Genomic DNA, 25,000 nt, shown 5'->3' with positions numbered 1-25,000 from the left:
CCACAGTGCCGCACGACAGCACCCTGAGGAGACAAGACATGTGTTCTAGTTGATTGGGGCCCTTCGATGGATGTCACCTTTGTGACGGAACTGCCAGAAAGACCCAAATCACGAATGGACATGAAGCTGTGGGCACTGCAACGTGACCACTGTCTTTCAGTCATGACACACCCAGTCAGCAAAACCACAAAGTTCAGAATTCAGAAAGGGAGCGAGCACTCCTGATCAGAGGGGCCGGTGTCTGCATGGCCTGTTTCTGGGGAAAACCCCCAGACCTCATGAAAGGGGGTCTTCGAGGACAGTCACACATAGTAAGACTATGGGAGCAGGATGCCCACAGCAGCTGAGAGGAAACTCAGGTGTTCCTGTGACCATTCTCCATTGGTTTGAGCAATAAAGATGGGAGAGAGAACTCGGCCTGGGAATAGCCCAGGAGTGCAGGCCAAAGACAGCAGATAGATGTTGTTCATTCTTGTCTGACTCTTTGCAGCCCCATGGACTGCCGCACACCAGGCTCCTCTGTCCTTTCCTTCACCATCTCCCAGAGTTTGCTCAAACTCTGTCCATTGAGTCGGTGACACCATCCAACCATCTCATCTTCTCCTCCTGCCACCACCTTCTCCTCCTGCCCTCGATCTTTCCCAACATCAGGGTCTTTTCCAGTGAGTCAGCTCTTTGCATCAGGTGACCAAAGTATTGGAGCTTCTGCATCAGTCCTTCCAGTGAATGTTCAGGGTTAATTTCCTTTAGGATTCACTGGTTTTATCTCCTTGCTGTCCAAGGGACTCTCAAGAGTCTTCTCCAGCCCCACAGTTCAAAAGCATCAATTCTTCTCCGCTTGTCAGTCAGTATCTCATAGTGAAAACAATTAGAGGGACTTTCTTAGTGGTCCAGGGGTTAAGACTCAGCTTCCAGTACTCAGGGGGTGTGGGTTCAGTCTCTGGTGGGAGAGCTAAGATCCCACATGCCTCCAGGCCAAAAAACTGAAAGATAAAACAGAAGCAATATTGTAACAAATTCAATAAAGACTTTAGAAAATGATCTACATCAAAAAATAAAAAAAGTTGGACAACGGAATGGGTTATCCTGGGAGGTAGCAAATAAAGAGGTTGCTGTCACTCGATGTATCCCAAAAGGCAGGATGCAGAGGCGTTGGAGACTGCAAATGCACAATGTCCAAGCCCAGGAGTTTTGATGCCAGTTCCAACTGTATGCGTCTTCAGCTCTGTTGCTTTGCACAAGTCATTTCACCTCTCGGGGCCTCAGGTTTCTCATCTCCAAATCGAGATGGTAGGACTGGGAAATGCCCGAGTCCCCTGCAGCTCTGAAATGTGATGATCCGTGATAACGCCCAGTGGCCTTTGCTTCCTTCTCTAATCGAGCCCATCCTGCCTCGCAGGCACCACCCACCATCTTTATGCCTCACTGGTGAGGGCATTGTGTCTGAGTGTGTTCCACAAGCCCAGGGGACGCAGAGCGGCTCCCTTGGAGTGTGACAGCTCGGGCCTCTGTACCCAAACTGCCCTGGCAGCAAATTCAAATCCCCCAGCCCCCAGCGTGAATGAATTTCCCAGAATCTTTGATGGGCGTTTACCTCCCACTCCATCAGAACGTGTCTGGTTCCCACGTACATGTTATTAGAAAAATCTGACAGAACCCTTTCCAGCCGTCAGGTCTTCTCTGCACCAGTTTCAGTCAGAAGTTTTGAAAATCCCGTTCACTTGGCGTCATGTCACGTTTACAGACACGGGCACAGATCTTCTGTCTCAAGTTAGCCGTTGACAGCTGCGTTTCCTCTAACTGCCAGCGTTGCATCTGCCCTAGAAGGAGACAGAGGGCTTTACTGATAGGATGAGGTCTTTGTCTAGAAGGCGTGCACAGCCGGGCAGGGCTCCAGGAGCTTACTTCGGATATGCACCTTGGCATTAAATGGCACACATATCTCTCCGCCTCTGGGTCTCTTTGGGAAGATCACAGCGGCATTTTCAACTCTTTTCCTAAAGAGTCTGCTAGTTAGTGTGCATGCTAAGTCACTTCAGTTGTGTCTGACTCTTTGTGACCCCATGGACTGTAGCCCACCAGGCTCCTCTGTCCATGGGATTCTCCAGGCAAGAGTACTGGAGTGGGTTACTGTGCCTTCCTCCAGGGGATCTTCCCAACCCAGGGATCGAACCTGTGTCTCTTACGTCTACCTGCATAGGCAGGCAGATTCTTTATCACTAGCATCGCCTAGGAAGCCTCACATAACTGTTTAAAAGTACACGATTACATTAATGTTCAGTCTGTGTGATCAGATTGTTCTCGACAAATATATGGCAGTCTTCAAGGATTGTTTTTCCACGGAGGAAAAACCGAAGGACTGCACTGCCCACTGGGGACTGGCTTTGAACACTTGTTCTAAGAGAATATTTAGAACTATCTTTGTGTTTCTGATCCTGATAAGGATGTTGTGGAAATATTATACGCCCAGTGCGTATGTAGAAGCCATTCTTTTTAAGACTGAGGTCAGCTGTCACCCCCGCCTTGGATTCCTTCAATGACGCTGTCCCTCTGGATCAGTCTCCTGGGGCTGTCATAACAGAGAACAGAGTAGGAGGGCTTAAAGCAGAAATGTCTTCTCTCATGGTTGTGGAAGCGAGAAGTCCGGAATCAAGGTGTTTGCAGGCTGTCCTATCTCCAAAGGATCTAGAGGAGAATCCGTTTCACTCCTTTCTCCTAGCTGCTGGTTTTCGTCAGTGCTCCGTGGGATTCCCTGGCTTGCAGCCTCCTCCTCTCAGTCACTGCTTCCATCTTCTCTGTGTGTCTGTCTGTGTCTTTCCTCTTCTTATAAGGACACCAGTCCTGTTAGATAGGGCCCACCCTAGGCAGAGTATGACCTTGCCTTAACGTGATCACATCCGCAAAGACCCATTTCTAAATAAAGTCACATTCTCAGCTTCCTAGGGGAATTAGGAATTCAGTACACCTGTTGGGGGTTCACAGTTTAAGCCAGGACAACCCCTGCCCCAAACGGGTTCTGATGCCCCCTTCTCTGTGTTTCCATAGCACCTCTTAGTGAAATGTTCCGCAACAGTTCTCACACGGTATTGTCATTTTCTGTGTAGTTGTTTCTGCCACTAGACTGTTGCTTTGACTAAGAAAGGACTCCCATCTTTGTCTCTGCAGGCCAAGTACCTAGCCAAAGTCCAGCATTCAAATGTTAGTCAGATAAAATTTACCATCATAATGATTTTTTAAAGATAATTTTATGTATTTATTTATTTTTGGCTGTGCTGGGTCATGGAGAAGGAAATGGCAACCCATTCCAGTATTCTTGCCTGGAGAATCCCGTGGCTCCAGGAACCTGGCTGGCTATAGTCCATGGGGTCACAGAGAGTCGGACGTGACTGAGCTAACACTGCGGCGCTGGGTCTTCATTGCTGTGCGGGCGTGTCTCTGTTTTGGCGAGCAGTGGCTGGTCTCCGTTGTAGTGCACGGGCTTCCCACTGCAGCGGCCTGTCTTGTTGCCGAGCACAGGCTCTAGGGTGTGTGGGCTTCAGTTTTTGTGGCGCGTGGGCTCCATAGATGTGGTTCCCGGCTCCAGAGCACAGGCTCAGTAGTTGTGACGCATGGGTTTAGATGTCATTCAGTCGCTAAGTCGTATCCGACTCTTTGCAATCCCATGGACATCAGCATGCCAGGCTCCTGTATCATCCACTGTCTCCCAGAGTTTGCTCAAATTCATGTCCATTGAGTTGGTGATGCCATCCAACCATCTCATCCTCGGTTGCCCCCTCCTTCTCCTTCCTTCAATCTTTCCCAGCATCAGGGTTTTTTCTAATGAGTTGGCTCTTTGCATCAGGTGGCCGAAGTATTGGAGCTTCAGCATCAATCCTTCCAGTGAATATTCAGGGTTGGTTTCCTTCAGTTACTCTGAGGCATGTGGAATCTTCCCGGATAAGGGATGGAATCCATGTCTCCTACATTGGCAGGTGGACTGTTTACCACTGAACCACCGGGGGAGCCCCATGATGATATTTTATGTATATGATGTTGATAACATACTTATTAAAGGTTACATTAAGTAGATATGAAAATCCATATTAATGTCGTAGGCAGCCATAACCATTTGTTGCATACTTACCACATGTTAGATGTTATGTTAAACACTTTGGGTTTTTATTTAATCCTGTTTAATCTACCCAAGAATATTGAGGTTGAAATATGATTATCCCCATTTTATGGCTATCATAAGTGAGATTTAACACGGTTAGTTCAGTTTCCTGAGGTTGCACAGCCAGTATGTGGGAGACCAGGGGCCTGCCCATAGGCCATCTGACTGCAGACTCAGGCACGTACATGTGCGTACCCGACTGTCCTGTAGACTGTCCTCTCTGACGCTCCCGTTTTGTGGATGTAGTGTGTCCAGTGTTCATGTTCGCCTTTACCTGATGAAGATGCTGAAGCTCAATGAAGTTAAGGAACTTAACTTCTGTTCACCTGGCTGTGCCCATATCTGTCTACTTCAAGGTTACCCTTTTTAGCATCTGCTTTTCCTTGTTGATCATGAAATGATTTTTAAGGCTATTAAAGGAAAGGCAGACCTGGATTGGAAAAAGCATTACCTTAATAATCCATGAGCTTAACTGAGCTTACAGAAGCAAGACTTGTCAGTTGCAGTGAGAAACCCTTGTGAAAAACAGTGTCACCATCCTCAACTCCAAGAAAGAAAATGTCCCCATATACCCCGTGGTTGCTCTGTCAAGTGATGACAAATCATATTTTGAGTCAGCACTTCTTGAAAAAGGAGGGGATAACTGCACGTCTGTTGGGACCCCTCCAGCCTGTCTCTGCCTGTGCATGTCCTGGGCCCTGAACCCCACGCCTGGCAGCTCCCTGGGCTTCCTCTGGTAGGAGGAAGGGGACCCCAGCACCCTGCTTCTGGGACTCAGCATCCTGCTGGGTTGACCTGGCAGTTTCCTGCCCTGTACTCTGGGACCTATAACAAGAGTGTCTGCTTCCTCCTGCAAACCCCAGGCATCACTCCTGGTGTCTAGGAGTGTCTTACTTCTCCAGCCTGAGTCTCCACTCAGGTAACCTGCCCGATTGCCTAGTTTTTCTTGACCTGTGACCCTGTGGTTTTGTTGCCAGACTCCAATTTCCCCTGGAATGAGTCAGAACTATGGACCAGGGTGGCTCAGACTTTGTGACCTGCAGACAGTGTCTCCTGGCAAAGTCGGCCAGCCTGGCTTCATGTTTTGTCTGCTGCTCACAATCTCTCACCATCACCAGACCTCGAATGCTACCAGTTGGCCTGATTCCCACCTTTTTTCTCTTTTCTTCTCTTAGAGCGCTGTGTCCTGCCTCCTAGGCTGCCCTTGTTCTTGGCACTGACAGTGTACATTCAGCCACAGTCCAGCCCACACCTAACTCAGTTCTGTCCAGCCTTGACCATACTATGTATTGCCTTTCTTTCAAACGGGATCTAGTGCTCACCTTAAATATGAGATTCTTTACTGAGGCAATGCCTGGAAGGACAGAAAAGTGGCAAGCCACTGCTCAGGGCAGCAGTTGAAGAGAGCAGGAGGGATGGAGGGCAGCACAGAACCCCGCCTGGGGCCTCCGGCCTGGCAGAGGGCACACCTGGCCTTCAGTGGCCGCCATCCAGTGATGCCACACTGGCTTGAATGGCAAGATCCCCGCATCACATCACGGCCACACCGTCACGTGCCCGCCGTGCTGTGGCCTCAGGATTATTGGGGCTTCTCCTATCAGGCTCCCCCTGGCTGGCCCCTTCCTGGATGACTCTTAGCCCTTTGTGCCTCCGTTCACATGTCTCAGCTCTTCTGCTGAGGGTCCTCACCCTTCCTGTTCTCTTCAAACTCTGTGATTTCTCCCAGGTTGGGAACGTGTTGCTGTTACCTGTGTAACTCCAGAGCATGCGTCATAGGAATGAATGAATGGATGGATGCAACTGCCATACCTCGGAAGCCTGCAACACAAACCGCAGCTCGCCCTCTGAAAAATGGTCATCTGGGTGATAAAACACGAAACCGATTCAACAGGATTTTTGTTTCTGTTTTTGTCTTGTCCAATTGGGGAAAGACAATTAAAACATTTTCTGAGCTACAGCCTTGCTGTCTCTGTGATCGCAGCTAGCCATGGAGCAGCTGGACCTGGTCACAAACTTGGCAATACATGATGCTTCCTCTTGCTTAAGTACAGTTTCTGAAGAAAGAAACTGTAGAAGAAAGTTCTATTATATACTTGTCGCTGTTCGCTCAGTCTTGGTTGACTCTCTGCAACCCAGTGGACTGCAGCGTGCCAGGCTCCTCTGTCCTTCACTATCTCCCAGAGTTTGCTCAAACTCATGTACACTGAGTGGATAATGCCATCCAACCGACTCATCCTCTGCTACCCCCTTCTCCTCCTACCCTCAATCTTTCCCAGCATCAGGGTCTTTTCCTGTGAGTTGGCTCTTTGTATCAGGTGGCCAAAGTATTGGAGTTTCAGCATCAGTCCTCCCAATGAATATTCAGGATTGATTTTCTTTAGGATAGATTGGTTTAATTTCTTTGCCATCCAAGGGACTCTCAAGAGTCTTCTCCAGCACCACAATTCAAAAACATCAGTTCTTTGGCACTCAGCCTTCTTTATGGTCCAACTCTCACATCTGTACATGACTACTGGAAAAACCATAGCTTGGACGATGTGGACCTTTGTCGGCAAAGTGATGTCTCTGCTTTTTAATACAATCTCCAGGTTTGTCATAGCTCAATTGAATTATTTCTTGCTGCAGTTTCCCACCTCCTCCCTCTTTTCCCTGAGTGGAATTAGAGCTCACCATCTCTCAAGTTCAGAGCAAGACAAGGAACTGACTCTGAGAGCATCCATTGTCTCCTCACCTTTGTCTTGTTATGCACGTGTCTCTCACACCTTCAAAACTTGAGCATTTTCTTTAATGCATTCGTCCAAAATAGAATCCTGTGCTGTTTGAGAAAACAGTTTTCATGTGTTCATGTATTGTTACAAAGTAATGGGTTCATAATTTTTTAAGTCTAATCTTTCTTACCTCTGCCCCTCAAATACAGAATCTCAGATTCTTTGAGGTCCAATGTAATTTAGGCGCTAATTCCTTGCTAAGTGCTTTTCAGACTACTGCACTCACCATGCGGATTTCATTAAGCCCTCCCCAATCTCTTTGTATTCACATCTCTGAAAAAGCGAAGTAACTCTTGCTGTGTATTCAGATTTTTGCTCAAGAGTTGTTAATCTTTTGTGTCTATTTCTGAAGATGTATGTATTTATTTGCCCTTCAAAAAGAAAACAGAAGTCTGCTACAACTAAAAAGAGAACTCAAGGGCTGGACCCCTCGTCTCATTTGGGGAAACATCTGGTTATTGCAATGCACAGAACTCTCATTTCAGGGTTTGCAGTCCTGAGTAGTTTCAGCCTTAAATCACCCTGTGTTGGCAAACAATAGTAAGAGCCAGGCCAGGGAAGAAACAGACAAATCTCATGTATGGAATGAGATTAAATAAAGGCATCACCATGCCAATATTGCCCTTGGCAATATGTCTATTTCTAATATAATTCTCCTTAGAAGCCAATATGTTATGTCACTGATGATGACATTGGAAGCCATTCTATTCTGGACCTTCTCCTTTAGAATTGGCATCTGGATCAGAAAGCTATATCTTGATTTTTTTTTTTTTTAAAGAGTAGAGCGCATTTGTAGTGAAAAGTGAAGTCGCTCAGTCATGTCTGACTCTTTGTGATCCCATGGACTGTAGCTTACCAAGCTTCTCCCTCCATGGGATTCTCCAGGCAAGAGTACTGGAGTGGGTTGACATTTCCTTCTCCAGGGGGTCTTCCCAACCCAGGGATTGAACCTGGGTCTCCCGCATTCCAGGCAGATGCTTTAATCTCCAAGCCACCAGGGAAGTGGCATGCATTATGTGAATGATAGTGTTGGGTCATTCTCAGTGGAAACTTTCAAGTGGTTATAAAAAGAGATGTATTTAAAACCAGAGCCAGAGACCTGGGCCCTAGTTCTGACTCTGCCATTTGTTCGCTCTATGATGTTGGAAATCTCACTTTCCAGCTTTAAGCCTTGACTAGTTTATCCGTGAAATGGGAATAAGACTGAAACTTCATGAAAATTTCAGGTGAATAACCAGAGTGTTAGACCTGTCTCTGTCACTCCCAAATTTTGATATGTGTGCCTCACTTTGTTCTGAGCAGTTATCAGTCCAGAATCCTGGAGTCCTCAGAGGCTCGTGCTCACAGAGAGTATCCACTTAAAACCCCACGTGAGAGACATGATTATATAGAAGAAGGCCCTAGGATGTCAGGACGACTGCTTTGAAAGACAGTGCTTCTTTGGCATTTACATGGAGGGTTTCTTTAAAAAAAAAAGACCAAAAAGCAAAAACCAAACCCAAAACCCCACCTCCTTTTACTGCAGTGAGGCTGGTATGCAGTCAGATTAAATGGATCTCCTCATAAATGGGCCAGTGGTCCTCTTGGGGTCATAAATCAGGATCATTCACCCTGCTGCTGCTTCCCTTCAGCCCAGAAGAGGAGCGGAAACACCCCAAGTAGCTGGAAGAAAGCTCTAACAGGCTTCTTCCAGGAGAGGAAAAGTTGTTGCCCGGCCTCTATCCATGGCCTGTCTTAGCAAACAAAGCCTGGAGTTGTCCCTTCCTCACCTGCCTCTGGGCATAGCTGACCTGTCAGCTCAGGCAAGCAAAGAGTAAGGCCTCCCAAGGGCCTGAGGCACAAGCTGGACATGAGAACCTCAAAGGAGAGGGGGCTGGAGGGAAGAAGCGGAATGAGCTAGAATAACGGTGGAAAAAAGAGAAATTAGAGAAGAAATCTTCATTCCCAAGAACGGTTGTGGAGGGTCACCAGGCCTACCGCAAGAGGCATCTGAGCTGCTGATCTGTCTGCCTGGGAGCAGTACCACGCCGCCAGGGAGAGTATTTGTTATCTGAAAACAGAAGAAGCCTCGGGAGAGAGATCTCCTTGCAGCTACTCACAAACTCAGTACACTGTAACAATCCCTACCCTTAGAAAGGCCTTACTAATTAAAAACAAAAAAAAAAGTCCCTTTATATCCCTTTGAAATGACTTCTTTTATTATCACACTAAAAAAAAAAAATTCAGTGTTTATATTGGAAAACCCATCCTTTTTGTGTCCTTCCATTTTTATTACAGGGCATAAAGCTGTGTTTTTTTATTCAACAAATAAAGATTTCAGAAGGGTAGTCAATTATTTGCTGATGGAATTAGAGGAAGAATGTGTGATTATCCCACAGAACTCAGAAATGTCTATAGCTAATTTTATGCCCACATGTATCTAACCCATGGGTTTCCCAGGTGTCTCAGTGTTAAAGAATCCACCCACCAGTGCAGGAGCCACAGGAGATGTGGGTTTGATCCCTGGGTCAGGAAGATTCCCTGGGGAAGGAAATGGCTGCCCACTCCAGTGTTCTTGCCTGGAGAATCCCATAGACAGAGGAGCCTTGCGGGCTATAGTCCATGGGATTGCAAAGAGTCAGATTTGACTGAGTATGCAGATAATGTATCTAACCCAGCCTTCGTAATTATAATCACTCTTTGTTTTTTTTATTTCCTGGTGGAAATAGGATAGGTTGGGCCTGAATGCATCATTATAAAGTATGCACATCTAAATTGAACTTTTTTAAAATCTAGGTCATTTGGATAAGAAGCCTCTTTTGATAAAACCAGGTTGACAATTGGATTCACTGGGTACTTCAGTGTTAAATATATTCTTCCTACCTCCTTGGTCATAAGGCAGTCACATCTGCATTGGAAGTTAAGAAACAGAAAATAGAGTTGACAATAATAGCAGAGCGTCCTGGTTCATGGTTTTGCACTCTAATGTGCTGTCTTCTGTCCTGCTGTGTTAATATTTTAAATAACATATCTTCTTTTCCATGAAGCATTAAGTTCATCTTTACTCGTTACCTTTCTGTATTACTATATTTATGCCAAGGAGAAATTCCTAGAAAATAGAAAGCTGGAAGTCAAAGCACCTTTGCAGGAAAACAGCAAAGTAACCACAGAAATTGATCAAAGATCCACCAGCCAAAATGATATCTTATGTACTTTACAGACTCGATCTGTGTACCAGGCTTTGATCCAGGCCTCAACATGATGACTGGGATCACCCCTATTAACCCGATGATACCAGGCCTGGGGCTGGTACCACCCCCGCCGCCAACAGAAGTGGCTGTCGTCAAAGAAATAATCCACTGCAAAAGTTGTACTCTTTTCCCTCAAAATCCAAGTAAGTGGCATCTGTGAGCAGTATTTGATCATCAAGTTTTAATTTCTTTCTTTTTTTTAAATACAGTATTCATTTTCTGAATGTGACTCAAAAGTTCTCCCACTTTGGTACACAGAGCAGGAACCATGCTACAGAAGTCCTTTGTCTCTAGAACAGAAAAAATCTGTGGGTCCCTGTGTCTTTCCAGGAGCTGAATCAACACCATGAAGGGCACACGTTTGATTGGGGATGTATAACCAGCATTAAGAATCTTTTTTTTGCGCACAATGAAGTCTAGCATTTGCTGCGGATCAGAGTGTGAAATATGTGAACACTTCCATCCATCTTCACAAATGCGGGAGAGAAACTCTGAAATGTGTTTTGCTAGATGGAAAACGGAATTAATTTGGCAGTTAGCAATTTTGGTGGGGGGAGCCCACATCTGCGAGCTCCTGGGCCAGATTGCCTTCACTTGAAGGAAACATACATTTGATGAAATGAATAGGCCAGTTTTTTTTTTTTTAATTTAACTTCTGATACTATGTTTATGGGCTTAAATAGCTGGATTTTTTTTTTATTCATATTAATCAGTGTTGCCTTTTTAAAGTGGACCTTCTAGAAGATTGCTTTAGTAATCTACATATAAACTAGGTAAAATATTGTGACAGTGTACCTTTTATCTTTTTATACAGCCTCCCTCAAATTTGGGAGTTTGCTCATTTAAATGTGAATAATTTTTTTTGAAAGCATATTTTTTTTCAGGCCCGCCGTTTCCCAGCCAAGTAAGTACTGTGCCCGCTTTGCGGCTGTTTCCGTTCTGCCTCGTCGCTCCATTATACCCCAGAAAGACAAAGTAGATAACCAGCCTCAAGTTTCCAGCACGTTGTTATTGCATCATGTTTTGTCATTTCTGAAGGCTTCCCCCTGCCCCCGCCGGTTGTCTGGGTCTCTGTATTATGAAGGAGAAATGAACTTATGCTCACATTTGCTTTATCTCTGTTTGTGGATGGGCATAGCCACTCTGTAGAAAGTAACAGAGAGGAACGGAGAGGTGGGAAGGAGGCAGGCACTGAAAACAGAACACCCCCATCCGTGTCTGCCGCTCAAGACATTCATCATCGCTCAGAATAGAGAAAGTTAGTCTGCAAGTGTGACTTTTGCCAGGTGAACCAGAGAAAAGAAAAATAAAATAAAATGGAGCAAAAATAAGTAAAAGGCAAAACACCCTGTGTTTGGTTGTGATTCTCAGATCTTCCACCCCCCTCCACAAGAGAACGACCTCCCGGGTGTAAGACTGTCTTTGTCGGAGGATTACCGGAAAACGCCACCGAGGAGATCATCCAGGAAGTCTTTGAGCAGTGTGGTGACATCACAGCGATTCGGAAAAGCAAGAAGAATTTCTGTCACATCCGCTTCGCCGAGGAGTTCATGGTTGATAAAGCCATTTACCTTTCTGGTACTTTGCATTACATTAGGGGTTTTTCCCTCCCAGCTCTTTGGTGATGTTTTGTGATATTAATATGAGCATATTCCCTTTGGCCTTAATGTGCAATAAAAGCACTCACAATTTGGGGCTGGAAAGGAGGAATTCGGCCTTTTCCCCTGGGTGCCAGAACCTCAAAGTCTGTGAGCGCACCTCTAGGCTGCGGGCATGGTTTCCTACCATCCAGGCTTTAGGGATTCCTTTGGCTTTCTAATCAATGTCCTCAAGTGCTTATTACCTGAGAAGCAATATTATGACTACCGAGGACTGCTGTTATTATTAGATGTAATTCTCGGGGAGGGAATATAGCCCTCTCTCAGCATAATTTCCGTTTTTCAGAAGTGGTTCACTTTCTAGACAGCAGGGCACCACCAGTTTAAGATCAGTGCCTTACAGGAGGTGATCCTGGCCAAGGGGAGGCCCAGTCTCCCTGCCCGTTTGCTCATGCAGTTAGCCTGGCTAAGCCCACCCACCAGCCCTTCTTCTCTGGTGCCATTTACAGGCAGTTTTTACAGATGTCGAAACTAGGAGTGTAAGGCTGCCTTCCGTCGTGTGGGTGTTGGAGCAAGTGTACGTGTTCCCAGTGAATTTAAGTTTCTCTTTCCATCGCAAAAGAATTCGGAGATAAAGTGATAGGTACGAAGTGGATTTATTTAGAGAGAAACACACTCCACAGACAGAATGTAGGCCATCTCAGAAGGTGAGAGAGCGCCCTGAAACATGGCATGGTTCATTTTTAGGAGCTGTTATTTCATAAGCTAATGAGTGGGAGGATTACTCAAACTATTTTAGGGAAGGGGTGGAGATTTCCAGGTATTGGGCCACTGCCCACTTTTTGACCTTTTATGGTTGGCCTCAGAATTGTCCCAATGCTAGTGGTGTATCATTTAGCACACGCTAATATATTACACTGAGCACATGATAAGGCTCGAGGTCTACTGGAAGTCCAGTCTCCCACCATCTTGGGCCCAGCTAATTCTAACCAGTCTTTGTCATGTCCTGTGGCCATGTCATTCTTTTAGGGGTTGTGCCCTACTCTCTTCCCACCCTGTTTCATACAGAGCCTGTCAACAAGGTCTTTGCCAAGTCTAAAAATCGCAGACCATTCGAAGGACGTCTTTTTGGATTTAATTCACTGCTATTCCTTCCCTCTCTTTCTTCATCTGCACATTTCAGTCTGTCACTCTGCATACCACCTCCCTCTTCCTGAAGCAAAGCTAGTGAGGAAAGGTGAGAAAAGAATCGGGGAAAAAAAAATCTGAACATTACTACCAGATTTTCTTAACTTCTGCGGTCAGCTCCTGCTGCTGCTAAGTCGCTTCAGTCGTGTCCGACTCTGTGCGACCCCACAGACGGCAGCCCACCAGGCTCCCCCGTCCCTGGGATTCTCCAGGCAGGAACACTGGAGTGGGTTGCCATTTCCTTCTCCAATGCATGAAGAAAGTGAAAGTGAAGTCACTCAGTTGGGTCAGACTCTTCACAACCCCATGGTCTGCAGACTACCAGGCTCCTCCATCCATAGGATTTTCCAGGCAAGAGTACTAGAGTGGGTTGCCATTGCTTTGTCTGCCGTCAGCCCCTATGGCCATCAAATTCTCTCGCAAAGCCCAGAAGCCTTGGGGTTATTCCAGTAGTGCAGAGATATCCCTGTGCTAAATAGTGACCTGGAGAACTTTAAAACCTTTATTCCAATAAAACCTGACAAACTGAGGCAAAAACCTAACAGAATTCCAAAATGGAGATGGAAGGCAAAACATAGAAATATTGTACAGCATACATGTTTCTTGCAACTCTTGAGCTACAGCATCAGAGTAATCTATTAGACAACCAGGAATTCTGTTGAGTGCTTGGCACTGGGTTTCACATGCCTTAGGCAAGATAACCTCTCTCTGAGCCTCTGTTTTCTCATCTGCAAAATTGAGACAGTAACACTGCTACCTCATCAGATGATTAGGAGGAATAAATCCAAATAATGGGAATAATGGATACTAAGCACCTAGCAGAACATATGCAGCGTGGGAACCATTCAGAAAGTGGTTGTTTTTAACACAAATACCCTGATGATAATAAAGTAGGACTGGCCTCTCAGGAGCCTTGCCCTGGGTTTTTAGATCCTAATCACAGCTCTACCAATAAACTGTGAGTTTATCCCATCTTATTAAATGAAGGGGTTAGAATAAATCAGAGGTGCTTTTCAACACCGACACAGCACAATGTTTAGACCCAATCAGAAACCTCATAGTACGCTGCCAGAGATGAACACTTCCAAATTTAGGCCCTTGAAAGTCCCAAATTTATGCCTTGATGCTATATATATTTTTTTCAAGCTCTGACCTGGGCCCCCACCTGACTGCCCCTTGGCAGCAGAAGGAACCCACAGCAAAGGCCTCACCTCCAGCCTCCCCTAACCTGGTGCAGCGACGTCCTGGAAAGATCTGAAGGGCTGATTGGGAGGGGCGGGAAGGCAGACAGGCTGCCCCTCCCGTGTGCAAGCTTTTCTGAAAGCCAGAGCCCAGCTGGATGGCCTGTCTAATTTTAGGACCATGATCACATCTGAAGGCCAAGTTAAATTTAGACTCGGCCTCATCACAGGCTCTTTTAAGAGCCTTAATGATGGTGTTTGGGTGAAAGAGGGGGTGCTTTCTGGAACCAGAAATGTCTGAAAAGTGATGTTCTGGACCCGAGCAGGGGAAAGTTTCTTAGCCATTTGGGACAGCTGGCCAGCCTTATGCCATTCTTCCTATTGGTTTGTTAAGTTCTCCACGGCCCACAGCCAAGATACACTCTGCTTTAGCATTAATACTGGTCCTCTGTGATCAGTATTGATAGGTATTGTTATGTCTTCCCATTTTGGGAGAATATCGTTTAAACTTGGAAGGGAGACGTAACAGGAATCAGATGTGAGATCAGTTTCACGTTTGTAACTTTTCAAAGATGTGAAGTGTCCTCCTGGGGAGGCGCCAGGCCGTTCTGGGATTCTCGGCTCAGTTTCAACCCCAGATACTGAGACGGTCCGCTGAAATCCACGAGAGCTCCCGCATCAGCGCCGTGCTGCCCGGCATCTCGCCATGGTGGCTCGTGTGCGCAGTCCCCACACGGCAGAAGTGCTCCTTCTGCTGTCTCTTCTGGCGGCCCCTGACAGCCGGGATCCTGCTGGGACCTGAATTTATGTTTCTAAAATCCGAGCACCCCAAACTGAAGAGCAACCTCAAAGCCAAGCCTCCTCCATTTGAAGTTAGGCTGGCGGTCCGGTTGCAGTTCCGCGTGGGTTGATGTCTCAGCTCCAATTGCAGCTCATAATCTCCGTAAGTTGTGTAGCCCACAGAGACCTCCGGGCCCCCCCCCCCTTTTTTTTTCTTTTTTGGTCTAGCTCTGGGTTCTCACACGGGTTCCTGTGGCTCTCAGAGATTACACACAAACAATTCACGCAGTGCTGTGTGCCAGATGAGGTGCTGGAGGGCTGTAAGGAAGGCCTCTTGATTGAAGGTAAAAGATTCTCCTGTGTGCCCCAGAGAATAAGTAGAAATAAAACAGCATTGCCAAATCGCCATGGTAGTTGTGGTTTTTGCAGCTGCCGAGAGAGAGAACGGAGTGGCAGAACGAAGCAATAGGAGAATGAAGCGATAGCCTGTGAGTAAGGTGTGGTAGAATTTACTACGTAGACCTTTTTAAATATCATAGATATTCTTTATTTACTCACACTCCATCACTTTCTAAAAAGAATGTAAGTGAGCTTATGAGGCAGAGTTACAGTACATTGAAAATAGAAAATTGAGGCCATAAAAAGCAGGGGAGGGGATAGATAAAAAGCTCCCTGCTCCATTTGTTTGTGAGCTTCCTGGAAGCCAGAGGGAAGAAGGAGTTAGGATAGGTGTCCTGGTTCTTGTGATCATCTTGGTAACACTGGCTTGGAGATCACCTCCCATCGAAGAGTTTATCTGCCCTGGCCGGTTCCAAATTGCAGAGGACGGCGGCTTCCCACCTTCCCTGGGAAGGAGGTCCTTCCTAAGGGAAAAAGAGGTCAGCAAGAGCTCCCAGGTTCACCTTGAATGGCCTGGACCCGACTGTCGACAGTGGCACGGGACCATGTCGTGACCCTGTGATGTGACCCGAGGCTCCTCCGTTGGTTTCAGGTTACCGGATGCGCTTAGGGTCCAGCACGGACAAAAAGGATTCGGGCCGCCTGCACGTGGACTTTGCCCAGGCGCGGGACGACTTCTACGAGTGGGAGTGCAAGCAGCGGATGCGCGCCCGCGAGGAGCGGCACCGGCGCAAGCTGGAGGAGGACCGCCTGCGGCCGCCCTCGCCGCCGCCCATCATGCACTACTCGGAGCACGAGGCCGCCCTGCTGGCCGAGAAGCTCAAAGGTAGGAAGGAGCCTGGCGCCGGCTTCCTCTGCGTCCGCGCCGGCCAGCGCCCTCCGCAGGCGCTGAGGCCCCGGGCGTCTCTCCTGGCCCTTTGCATCCTGATCTCATAGAGCTGGTGTCACCCACTTGGGCTTCCTCCTGCTCCCTGGACAGAACCCGGCCCCAACCCGGCCCTCGCCCCTGAGTTCTCCCTGATCGGGTGCGTTCATCACTCACAAAACTCATGCAAAGACGGGCAGGAGAGCTCCTGTACTAACTGCAAAGCAGGCTGCCAGGTTCCCACCCCTGTTGAATGAGCCTGTGTCTCCTCCACTGGGCTCTTAACCAAGCTTCCCCAAAGGCTCATCAGGCTGAGGCACGTGCAAGACAGAAGAGAAATGTAGAAGAGGGCCCCTCTGTCTTCAGAGCCGGAGTGGAAGGGACCCTGCTAACACCTGTAGAAGAATGAGGTTTAGAAGTGAGAGCGTTTCATTTCTTTGATTGTTTGCTGTGCTCGTCTCCTGGGTTTGAGACCCTGGGAGAGACAGACAGAGGCTTTAGTACCTGCCACAGTGAACCACAGATGATTGGGGAGGGTCCAGATTTTGAAGGTAGGAGGACATGTGTGTGAGTTCTGTTTCCTTCTTGATCAGAGTTGCGGTCAACCCCTCCTCTGCTATCGGGCATGTCAGGTTTTAAACAGAGGACACAGGTTGTGGTCGCTGGCCACACACAGGTGTCTCCAAGGAAACAATGCCCTGTGACAAAGCCAGTGACACTCCATCACTATGTGAGCAGCTTGGGAACTCGGGGACACGCGTGCGTGATGTTAAGGAAGGTGTCAAGAAAGCTTTCACAGAGGAGGCAGAGCTTGAACCTTGCAAGAGAAACAAGAATTTTTCCCCCCTCCAAGAGAATAAAGGGTCCAAAGACATTCTTGTCAGAGGCGGGAGCCCTAGGAATAAAGACACAGGGAAGCAGATGGGGAATTGGGCACAGAAGGAGAGAGGCACGTTGCCTCCTCTGGGGAATGTGAGAGCCGCTTGGAAGTTCACAGGAGTGAAGGTGACGCTGGGAACCCAATGTGGGGCCAGACAGGGGAGCCCCGAGGGCTGCCGCTGGATCTGGGTTTTACTCCATCAACAGGGCAGAAATCGTGAAGGACTCTTAGGAGAGGAGAGACGTGATTTATCCTTGGGACTGTTTTAGAGCCTAGCTGGCAGTGTTCAAAGTGGATTGTGTGTTTTCACTAAAGGAAACTTGAAAAGCTGCCCCAGACCTATTTTTGGAAGATAAAAAGTTGACATTCTATTTTTTTTAAGAATTAAGAAAAGTCGTTTATTTATTTATTCATTTATCTCTGGCTTCCCTGAGTCGTTGTCGCCGCGTGTGGGCTTTCTCTGGTTGCGGTGAGTGGTCGCTCGCTACTCTGCACTTGCTGTGCACAGGCTTCTCATTGCTGTGGTTTCTCTTGTTGCAGAGCTCAGGCTCTAGGGTGGACTTAGTTGCCCCACAACCTGTAGAATCTTTCCAGATCAGAGATTGAACCCGCGTCCTTTGCATTGACAGGTAGATTCTTAACCACTGGGCCACCAAGGAAGTCCTAAAAAAGAATTAAAAAAAAAAAAAAAAAAACTTCTGCTTCTAGTCTTCATCCTTTCCTCTGACCTTGGGGACCCTTAATCAAATGTAATTGCCACTGAAATGCCCCCCTGAAACTGTGGACTTGGAAAATTTTTTGAAAAATGCACCTTGTGAGAGCTGTGAGTTGAGTTTATTTGGTGTCTTACTGAGGACTACAGCTCAGAAGACAGCCTCTCAAGAAGGCTCTGAGGAGCTTTTCCAGAGTTACAGGTAAAGGAGGAGGCGTATGCGTGATTTTGGTGAAGGGGCTACCTGCCACCACGCAGGCATCTCAGTAGAAGGTTGCTGCTCGTCACGAGGAACAGACATCTTGGTAAACGGTTTTAGTACTTTTCTCTGTGAGGGACAAGGCAAGAATCTGGGCTCATGAAACTTCCTCCCCAAAATATCTGCCTATCTGGAGGTCCATTCTGCTGGTTTTCCCAGAGCACAGAGTGCCACATGCCTAAATCCCTGCTCTGAATTCCTTTCAGGCTATGTTGAAAGCCGGCAGCTGCGGTGGCCAATGACTTAGTCCTCGTGGAACCTTCTTTAGTTGACATAACCGTGGAGTCCCTCTTACCAACGCCCCTTGGCACGTGCTCTGCCTCTCCACAAAGGCGAGCCCTGCCATCATGAATACGTAGGCTGTGGCTGTCCCTTTAATAAAAAGCATATAGCATGCAAATGTAGACACCCTCTCACTTTCCTGTTCAGACCAGAATCCGCAAGGAGTGGGCAGAGTGAGAAAGAACACCCTTCTCAAGCAGGAATGTTGATCTCAGAAGAAATAATTTTTCCTTCACTATCTAGCACATTGTCTTCCTGTAGCTCAGACAAGTGAAGAATCTGCCTGCCACACAGGAGGTCTGGGTTTGATCCCTGGGTCAGGAAGATCCCCTGGAGAAGGGAATGACAACCCACTCCAGTATTCTTGCCTGGAGAATCCCATGGACAGAAAAGCCTGGCGGGCTACAGTCACGGGGTCTCAGAGTTGGACACGACTGAGCAACTAACACTACTATCTCTAGCACATTGTATAGTTTCAGCTAAATGTACTACGTCAGCTATACTGCATTTGATCGTGTCCACACCAGGAAGTGACGGAAACGTGCACCCTGGCGCTGTGACCCATGGAGGAATTTCAGGAAAGCTTGGCATCTGCATTAATGTTCTTTTTAAGAAGCCAGCACCAGAGTGTCTGCACGTACAAGCCACACAGCATGGCCTTTCCTGTAAGAGGATAGCAGACTGGGGTATCTGGTAAAGTCATTTACAAACCCTGCCATTTCAAAAATATATATTTATATAGAAGAGCATAATATGCAGAATTTAGAAGCAGCACCTTTGCCAAGGACTATGTGATCCCTTGAGGAGAGAACAGATTGGAAATTTTAATAGATGGCAGTTACAGTAGAATGAACTAGCCTGGGCGACATCTTAGGCAACAGTCAGGTAGTATCAAGCTTGACAGTTTCAACCCGAGCACGGAGTTTGGAACATAAACAGCATTTAATTGCTTAGGAAATTGGCTGTCTCAGAGAGGAAATCCACTCCATGCTCCTTGTAACACTGCAAAGCCAGACAGGAGGAGCCAAGGAAACTGTTTCCCTGAAGATGATTTTCCTTGATAAGGGGATATAAAATGCCATCAAGACCTCAGGTAAAATAAGCCTGGGTCAGAAAGGAAATGGAAATGCAATCTGAAAATACGTAATTGGATTTGATTTTTTTTTCTTCCCATGAGAAATCTTGCTATCTCAGGTTTATTACAAGCATTTTTTTCCCCTCTTTTATATCATACTTGTTTATCCTTACAGTTTTCTTGTGGAAAATCAGCTTTATCCAGCAAAATCTGTACTAGCTGAATCTTTTTTTGAAAAGCTTTTATTTTGTATTGAGGTATAGCAGATCAACAATGTTGTGGTCGTTTCAGGTGAATAGCAAAGGGACTCAGCCATACCTGTACATGTATCCATCCCTCCCCAGACTTCCCTCCCGTCCAGGCTGCCACATAACAGGAGAGTTCCCAGTGCTTTACACCAGGTCCTGGCTGGTTTTCCATTTTAAATACAGCAGTATGTACATGTCCATCCCAGACTCCCTAACTATCCCTTCCCCTCATCCTTCCCCTCTGGCCAAGACTTTATGACCCACAAGGCCCTCCATGTCCCGCCCAGTGTTAAAACTATGCTTAATAATAGATGCTCAGTAAGTTATTCCATTTCTCTCTTCCTTCGCTGTTTGGAGCTTGTGAGCGTGTTGCATTTCTGCCCACAACGCCAGGAATGAAAGCATGGGGAGGGCATGCTTTCTCAGACGCCCACTCTCTCAGACGCCCCTTTCCATTTCTGGTTTTCATGATCTTTTTAAGTGTCCATCCCCATTTCTTTGAAAACCATTGTAGAATGTCTTACTTTTTTCCTCTCATTCATGAGACATTTTGTTCCAATGTGAACTCTCCCTTCCTATCATTCCTTTCTGGACCTGCCAGAAATCAGGTTCCACTAATGCATTTCAATTTTCATATTCAGGGTTCATTGTCTTGGCTCTTGTCCTGCCTATGTATATAATTTATTTATTTATTTTAACTGAAGGATGAGTACAGTATTGTGATAGATTTTGCCATACATCAGTGTGAATCGGCCAGAGGCCCATCCTGTACCCACCCTCCCTCCCCACCCCATCCCTCTGGGTGATCCCAGAGCCCCGGCTTTGGATGCCCTGCTTCATGCATCAAACATGCACTGGTTGTCTGCTTTACATATGGTAATGTACATATTTCAGTACTATTCTCTCAAGTCATCCCGCTCTTGCCTTCTGAAGTTCAGGGCCAGATCTCCTCTGCCCACAAAGAGGAGAAGAAACTGCTTACCAGTTTGATTCCTTTTCCTCTTCCTTGATTAAAGGTCACCGAGTGCCCACCTGTTGGGTCCTGGGCTCTATGCCCTGCCTGGGGTTGCAGATATGACCATCGCATGGGTCCTGCCTTCGAGGAGCTTGCAGTCAGTGCTTGCTCAAGGATACTGTGACAATGGAATCATGACTGTCTTACAAATATAAAATGAACATGTGTCAGCGATTTTATTTAAGTCATTAATTAATGAGAGAACGAGTAAGATGTTAAAACTGGTTCAAAAGAGTCTGCTTTGTAAAGACTTATATTTTCTTTTGGACAAAAATTCATTTACATTATGACAGAGAAGAATTATTTGCATTATCAGTTTTCACAATTTACGTTGTGTCACTAAAGCATGGTAAAATAGCCTAGTCGATGACAGTTGGAGATTCACACCACTGTAAAATCAGAAAATCCCAGAGGGTCCTCGAGTCCGGCATTCCATCAAAAGAATCTGCTGCCCTCTCAGTGCCCATTTCCAAGACTTGGGCTTATTTTTCACATTCTTTTTCTGGCATAAGGATGACTGATGTTTAAGCCGCTGTTCTTTAGGTGGAAGTGGAGGGTTTGCGGACAGAGATTCACAAATCTCACGGGAATCACGTGAAGGCCTTTCAGTATTCGCCACTCTCTCAGAAGCCTCTTTCCATTTCTGGTTTTCATGATCTTTTTAAGTTAGGTAAGCTCCTAACCAGCTTCCCTGGTTTTCATTGAGTGATTTCTTCCAGGTCTTCTCTAGTTTCAATGTGCATATGAAACACTTGGATGAGGATACAGATTCTGAGTCAGGAGGCCTGAGTAAGGGTGAGACTGTATTTTCAGCAAGCCCCAGAATGAGGCTCATGCTTATTGGTCTTTGAATAGGAAAGATGTATCCCATATCTGAGCGTCCCAGACGACGCTAGTGGTAAAGAACCCACCTGCCAGTGCAGGAAACAGCTGATCCCTGGTTCTGAAAGATTCTCCTTGAGAAGGACATGGCAACCCACTCCAGTATTCTTGCCTGGAGAATCCCATGGATAGAGGAGCCTGGTGGGCTACAGTCCACAGGGTCACAAAGAGTCAGACACAACTGAAGCAACTTAGAATGCATGCATGTATCCCGTATGCAATTTTTAAAATGCCTACTGCGTGCCTCATGCTGAATAAACATGAGAAAGGGGAATAGGGAGAGAGGTTGACAAATTCTGAAGTAACTAGAAATAAAATGAACTGGATATGGATTCAGGTAGTGACACTGAAGTGTGACCATCATTATAATATTCTTTAGTCCTCACAAAGCTAAATCATTCCCTTCCCAGAATTAAAAAGCTAAATACAAGGTTAAATGCAAAGGTTATTACTTTTCCAGAATTAAAAAAAAAACTTTCAAAAGATTTTTAAGTCATTGGATAAGCTGGTTAGCATATTACTGTGGAAGACTTCTGTGTAATTTTCTGAGATCAGTCTTAACTTTCATTGCTAATGGAAATAACCTCAGAGGCCTGAAGGATAAAAGGACCAGCCAGCCTAAGTGCCATGAGAACATTTATCTCTGGTGGACAACGTGAAAATACTCTTCAACATGAAATTAAAATGTTTATTATCAACTCTTGACCATTGGACTTGCTGTAACTTTCCAGCACTAATGCACTGCAAAATCTATTAGACATAGAGTGTAATGAAATAAACTACAAAGGGAAAAACTCAGAGTGAACAGAAGGTTGAAATATGTCTTGGAAATTTGCTTCTCATCCTGACCCTCAGAGCTTGGAAGGCCAGTTGGTACATGAACCAACAATTACTATACAGAATGACTAATATTTTAATAGCAGGATATGTAAGGAATTGTGGGAACATTAGCAAAGGGATCCTTGATTCATGTTAGGGTTACAGAAAAGCTTCCTTTATGAAAGGCACTTAGGCTGACTCTTGAGGGAAGCAGATCAGTTAGCTGGGTTGACCAGGCTCTCCAGGGACCCTAGGATGAGGGCACAGCATATGCAGAATAAGGGAGGCAAGGGCAGGGTGCTTAACTCATTATTAACTGGGGTTTTTTTGCAGAAACTAATATTTGAGGCTGGCTATTTTTATTTTGACCAGCCAAAAAATAATTCTGTTATTAACACTTGCCAGTTATTATATGCAATAGTTACACCTGGCACACCTGTGTAAAGTCTTCTAATTTTCATGAAACATTGTCTACAATCCACTCTTCTGTAGAAGCAAAGGAACATTCTCCAGCACTGTGACTTTCATTTTCACTTTCTGTGTTAGAATCAATCACTAAGGTTTTTTGTCTTTTTGTTGTTCTAATATTCACATTGTCTGAATCAGAACTATATTCTGAAGAACTGGCATCTTCTGAAACACTAGTATATATGTCACTCGGACAATCAAGGTATCTGCATAAGATTCACTGAAAAATTCTTTTTCATTCAAAGTTTCACAATGTGTCATTTTTGAAAATTTTACATTTATAATATACACAAGGCTGGAACAGAAACCTAATGGAGCAAAATGTGAAAGATAAACAATCATAATTTGTACAATGAACACTTGATCAATTTTAAGCTCTAACAACCTCGCCTGATGATGTTCATTGTATCACTCTCTGAAAACGTATTGATAAGTCTCCAGTCAATACTGTTCAGGTAACAAAAGAGATATTAATATATCTCTGGTCAAAACTGTGTTAACAAAGAGGAGCATGACAAAGGAACAGCAAATGGATTGAAAGGGGAAATGCCAATCAAGGGCGGCCATGGAAAAAATGATTGCAGTAATCCAGGTGTGACATTGCAAGGTCCCTGATTAGGAAACATTGGGGAATTTTTAGTGAGCAAATAAATGGTCCATGTGAAAGTGAAAGTCACTCAGTTGTGTCCGACTCTTTGCAACCCCGTGGGCAGTAGCCCGCCAGGCTCCTCTGTCATGGAATTCTCTAGGCAAGAACACTGGAGTGGGTTGCCATTCCCTTCTCCAGGGGATCTTCCTGACCCAAGGATTGAAGCCAGGTCTTGTGCATTGCAGGCAGATTCTTTATGGTCTTATCCACTAGGGAAGACCAAATGGTCCATAGTCGCTCCATAATATGCAGACTTTCCCGGTTCTTAGTGTGAAGAAGATGTGTTTGCCCAGTCTGTTTTCTAAAGGGCACTAATGTTCAGAGTTAAGTCCAAGCATGTTCACAAAAAGTATTTGGAATTTTTCTTTTTTTTTTTTTTCCAGCATTTTTTTTTTAATTTTACTTTACAATTCTCTATTGGTTTTACCATACATTGACATGAATCCACCATGGGTGTACATGCGTTCCCAAACATGAACCCCCCTCCCACCCCGCTCCCCACAACATCTCTCTGGGTCATCCCCGTGTACCAGTTGGAATTTTTCTAATTGCATCTTGGATGTGACTTTTATGAGCCGTGTTAATTTCTTTCCACATGAATAGCTTTAATAGCGCTGCAATCTATGTCCTGTTTAAATTAGTTTATATTGTTTTCTGTTTTCTTAGTGATCTTTCCCTTGAAGGCAGAATTGAATTTTCATTTGGATATTGAAAATGACCACTCCCAACACACTCATGTAGCCATTCAGAAGGAGCTGCCAACTTAGTCTTAATTAATATAAATTCACTTCTTGCAAGGCAACAAATATTGACTAGACTTAACCAATCACATGTTAACTAATGTTTTCATGGTTAATTTAAATGTAGTGCATCAGTCATCCATGAGCCTACCACAGAAAGTTCAGAAATGATGAAACTGGAAGTTTTCAAAACTATATACTAAGCCATATGTACATATGTATATGATATATACAATATATCATGTGTATTTTATTTAATTCATATATATTGAGAAAATGGAATCTGCCTACTATTACTTGTTACGATATTAGCAAGTCTCTTGCCTACTTACTTTTTCACTGCTTTTTCATTGTGTATTTTAAATTGTTTAATCCTAAAATTGCTCTCTTTCTCTGAAAACTATATATTAACTAGAGTGAAGAACAATAAAATTTGGCTTTTAGATCATTTGAAAAAACATCTGTTTTTAAAATATAAGTGTGTTCTTCCTGGCACTAAGTTAGGGTATTTATGATCTGTGTAACCACAAGCAAGAGAAGAAAAACCATGCCCATTCATGGGTGAAAGGAAAATGGGACCTCATTGTTTGTGCGTGCTCGCTCGCTCTCTCGTTCTCTCTCTCTCTCTCTCTCTCTCTCTCTCTCTCTCTCTCTCTCTCTCGGAAGCCCCATAACAAAAACGTTTAGGATTTTTCTTTGTGTTACACAGAGATGAAAAAGTCACAGCAAAGGGGTAAAATGGTCCATGAAGTCAAGAGTTCCCTTTTCTGTTGTTATCTTTTAAGAAATGGGGGGTGGGGCCGCTAAAA

General features: G+C 45.4%; 1 protein-coding gene across 2 annotated transcripts in view; it reads left to right on the top strand.

Moving 5' to 3' along the window:
- The window catches only part of ENOX1 (ecto-NOX disulfide-thiol exchanger 1), a 662,416-nt gene that overhangs the window by 469,974 nt on the left and 167,442 nt on the right, over positions 1–25,000 (top strand). For both annotated transcript variants that reach the window (XM_040267197.1, XM_040267198.1), the window contains 3 exons: positions 10,121–10,294; positions 11,523–11,729; positions 15,890–16,123. In XM_040267197.1, the coding sequence (XP_040123131.1) occupies positions 10,121–10,294; positions 11,523–11,729; positions 15,890–16,123 (615 nt within the window). The remainder of the gene's footprint in view (positions 1–10,120; positions 10,295–11,522; positions 11,730–15,889; positions 16,124–25,000) is intronic.

The sequence above is a fragment of the Oryx dammah genome, unplaced genomic scaffold (genome assembly GCF_014754425.2).
Source record: "Oryx dammah isolate SB20612 unplaced genomic scaffold, SCBI_Odam_1.1 HiC_scaffold_24, whole genome shotgun sequence".
Taxonomy (NCBI): domain Eukaryota; kingdom Metazoa; phylum Chordata; class Mammalia; order Artiodactyla; family Bovidae; genus Oryx; species Oryx dammah.
Note: the sequence above shows the minus strand (reverse complement) of the source record. Positions and strands in the feature narration are given on the sequence as shown.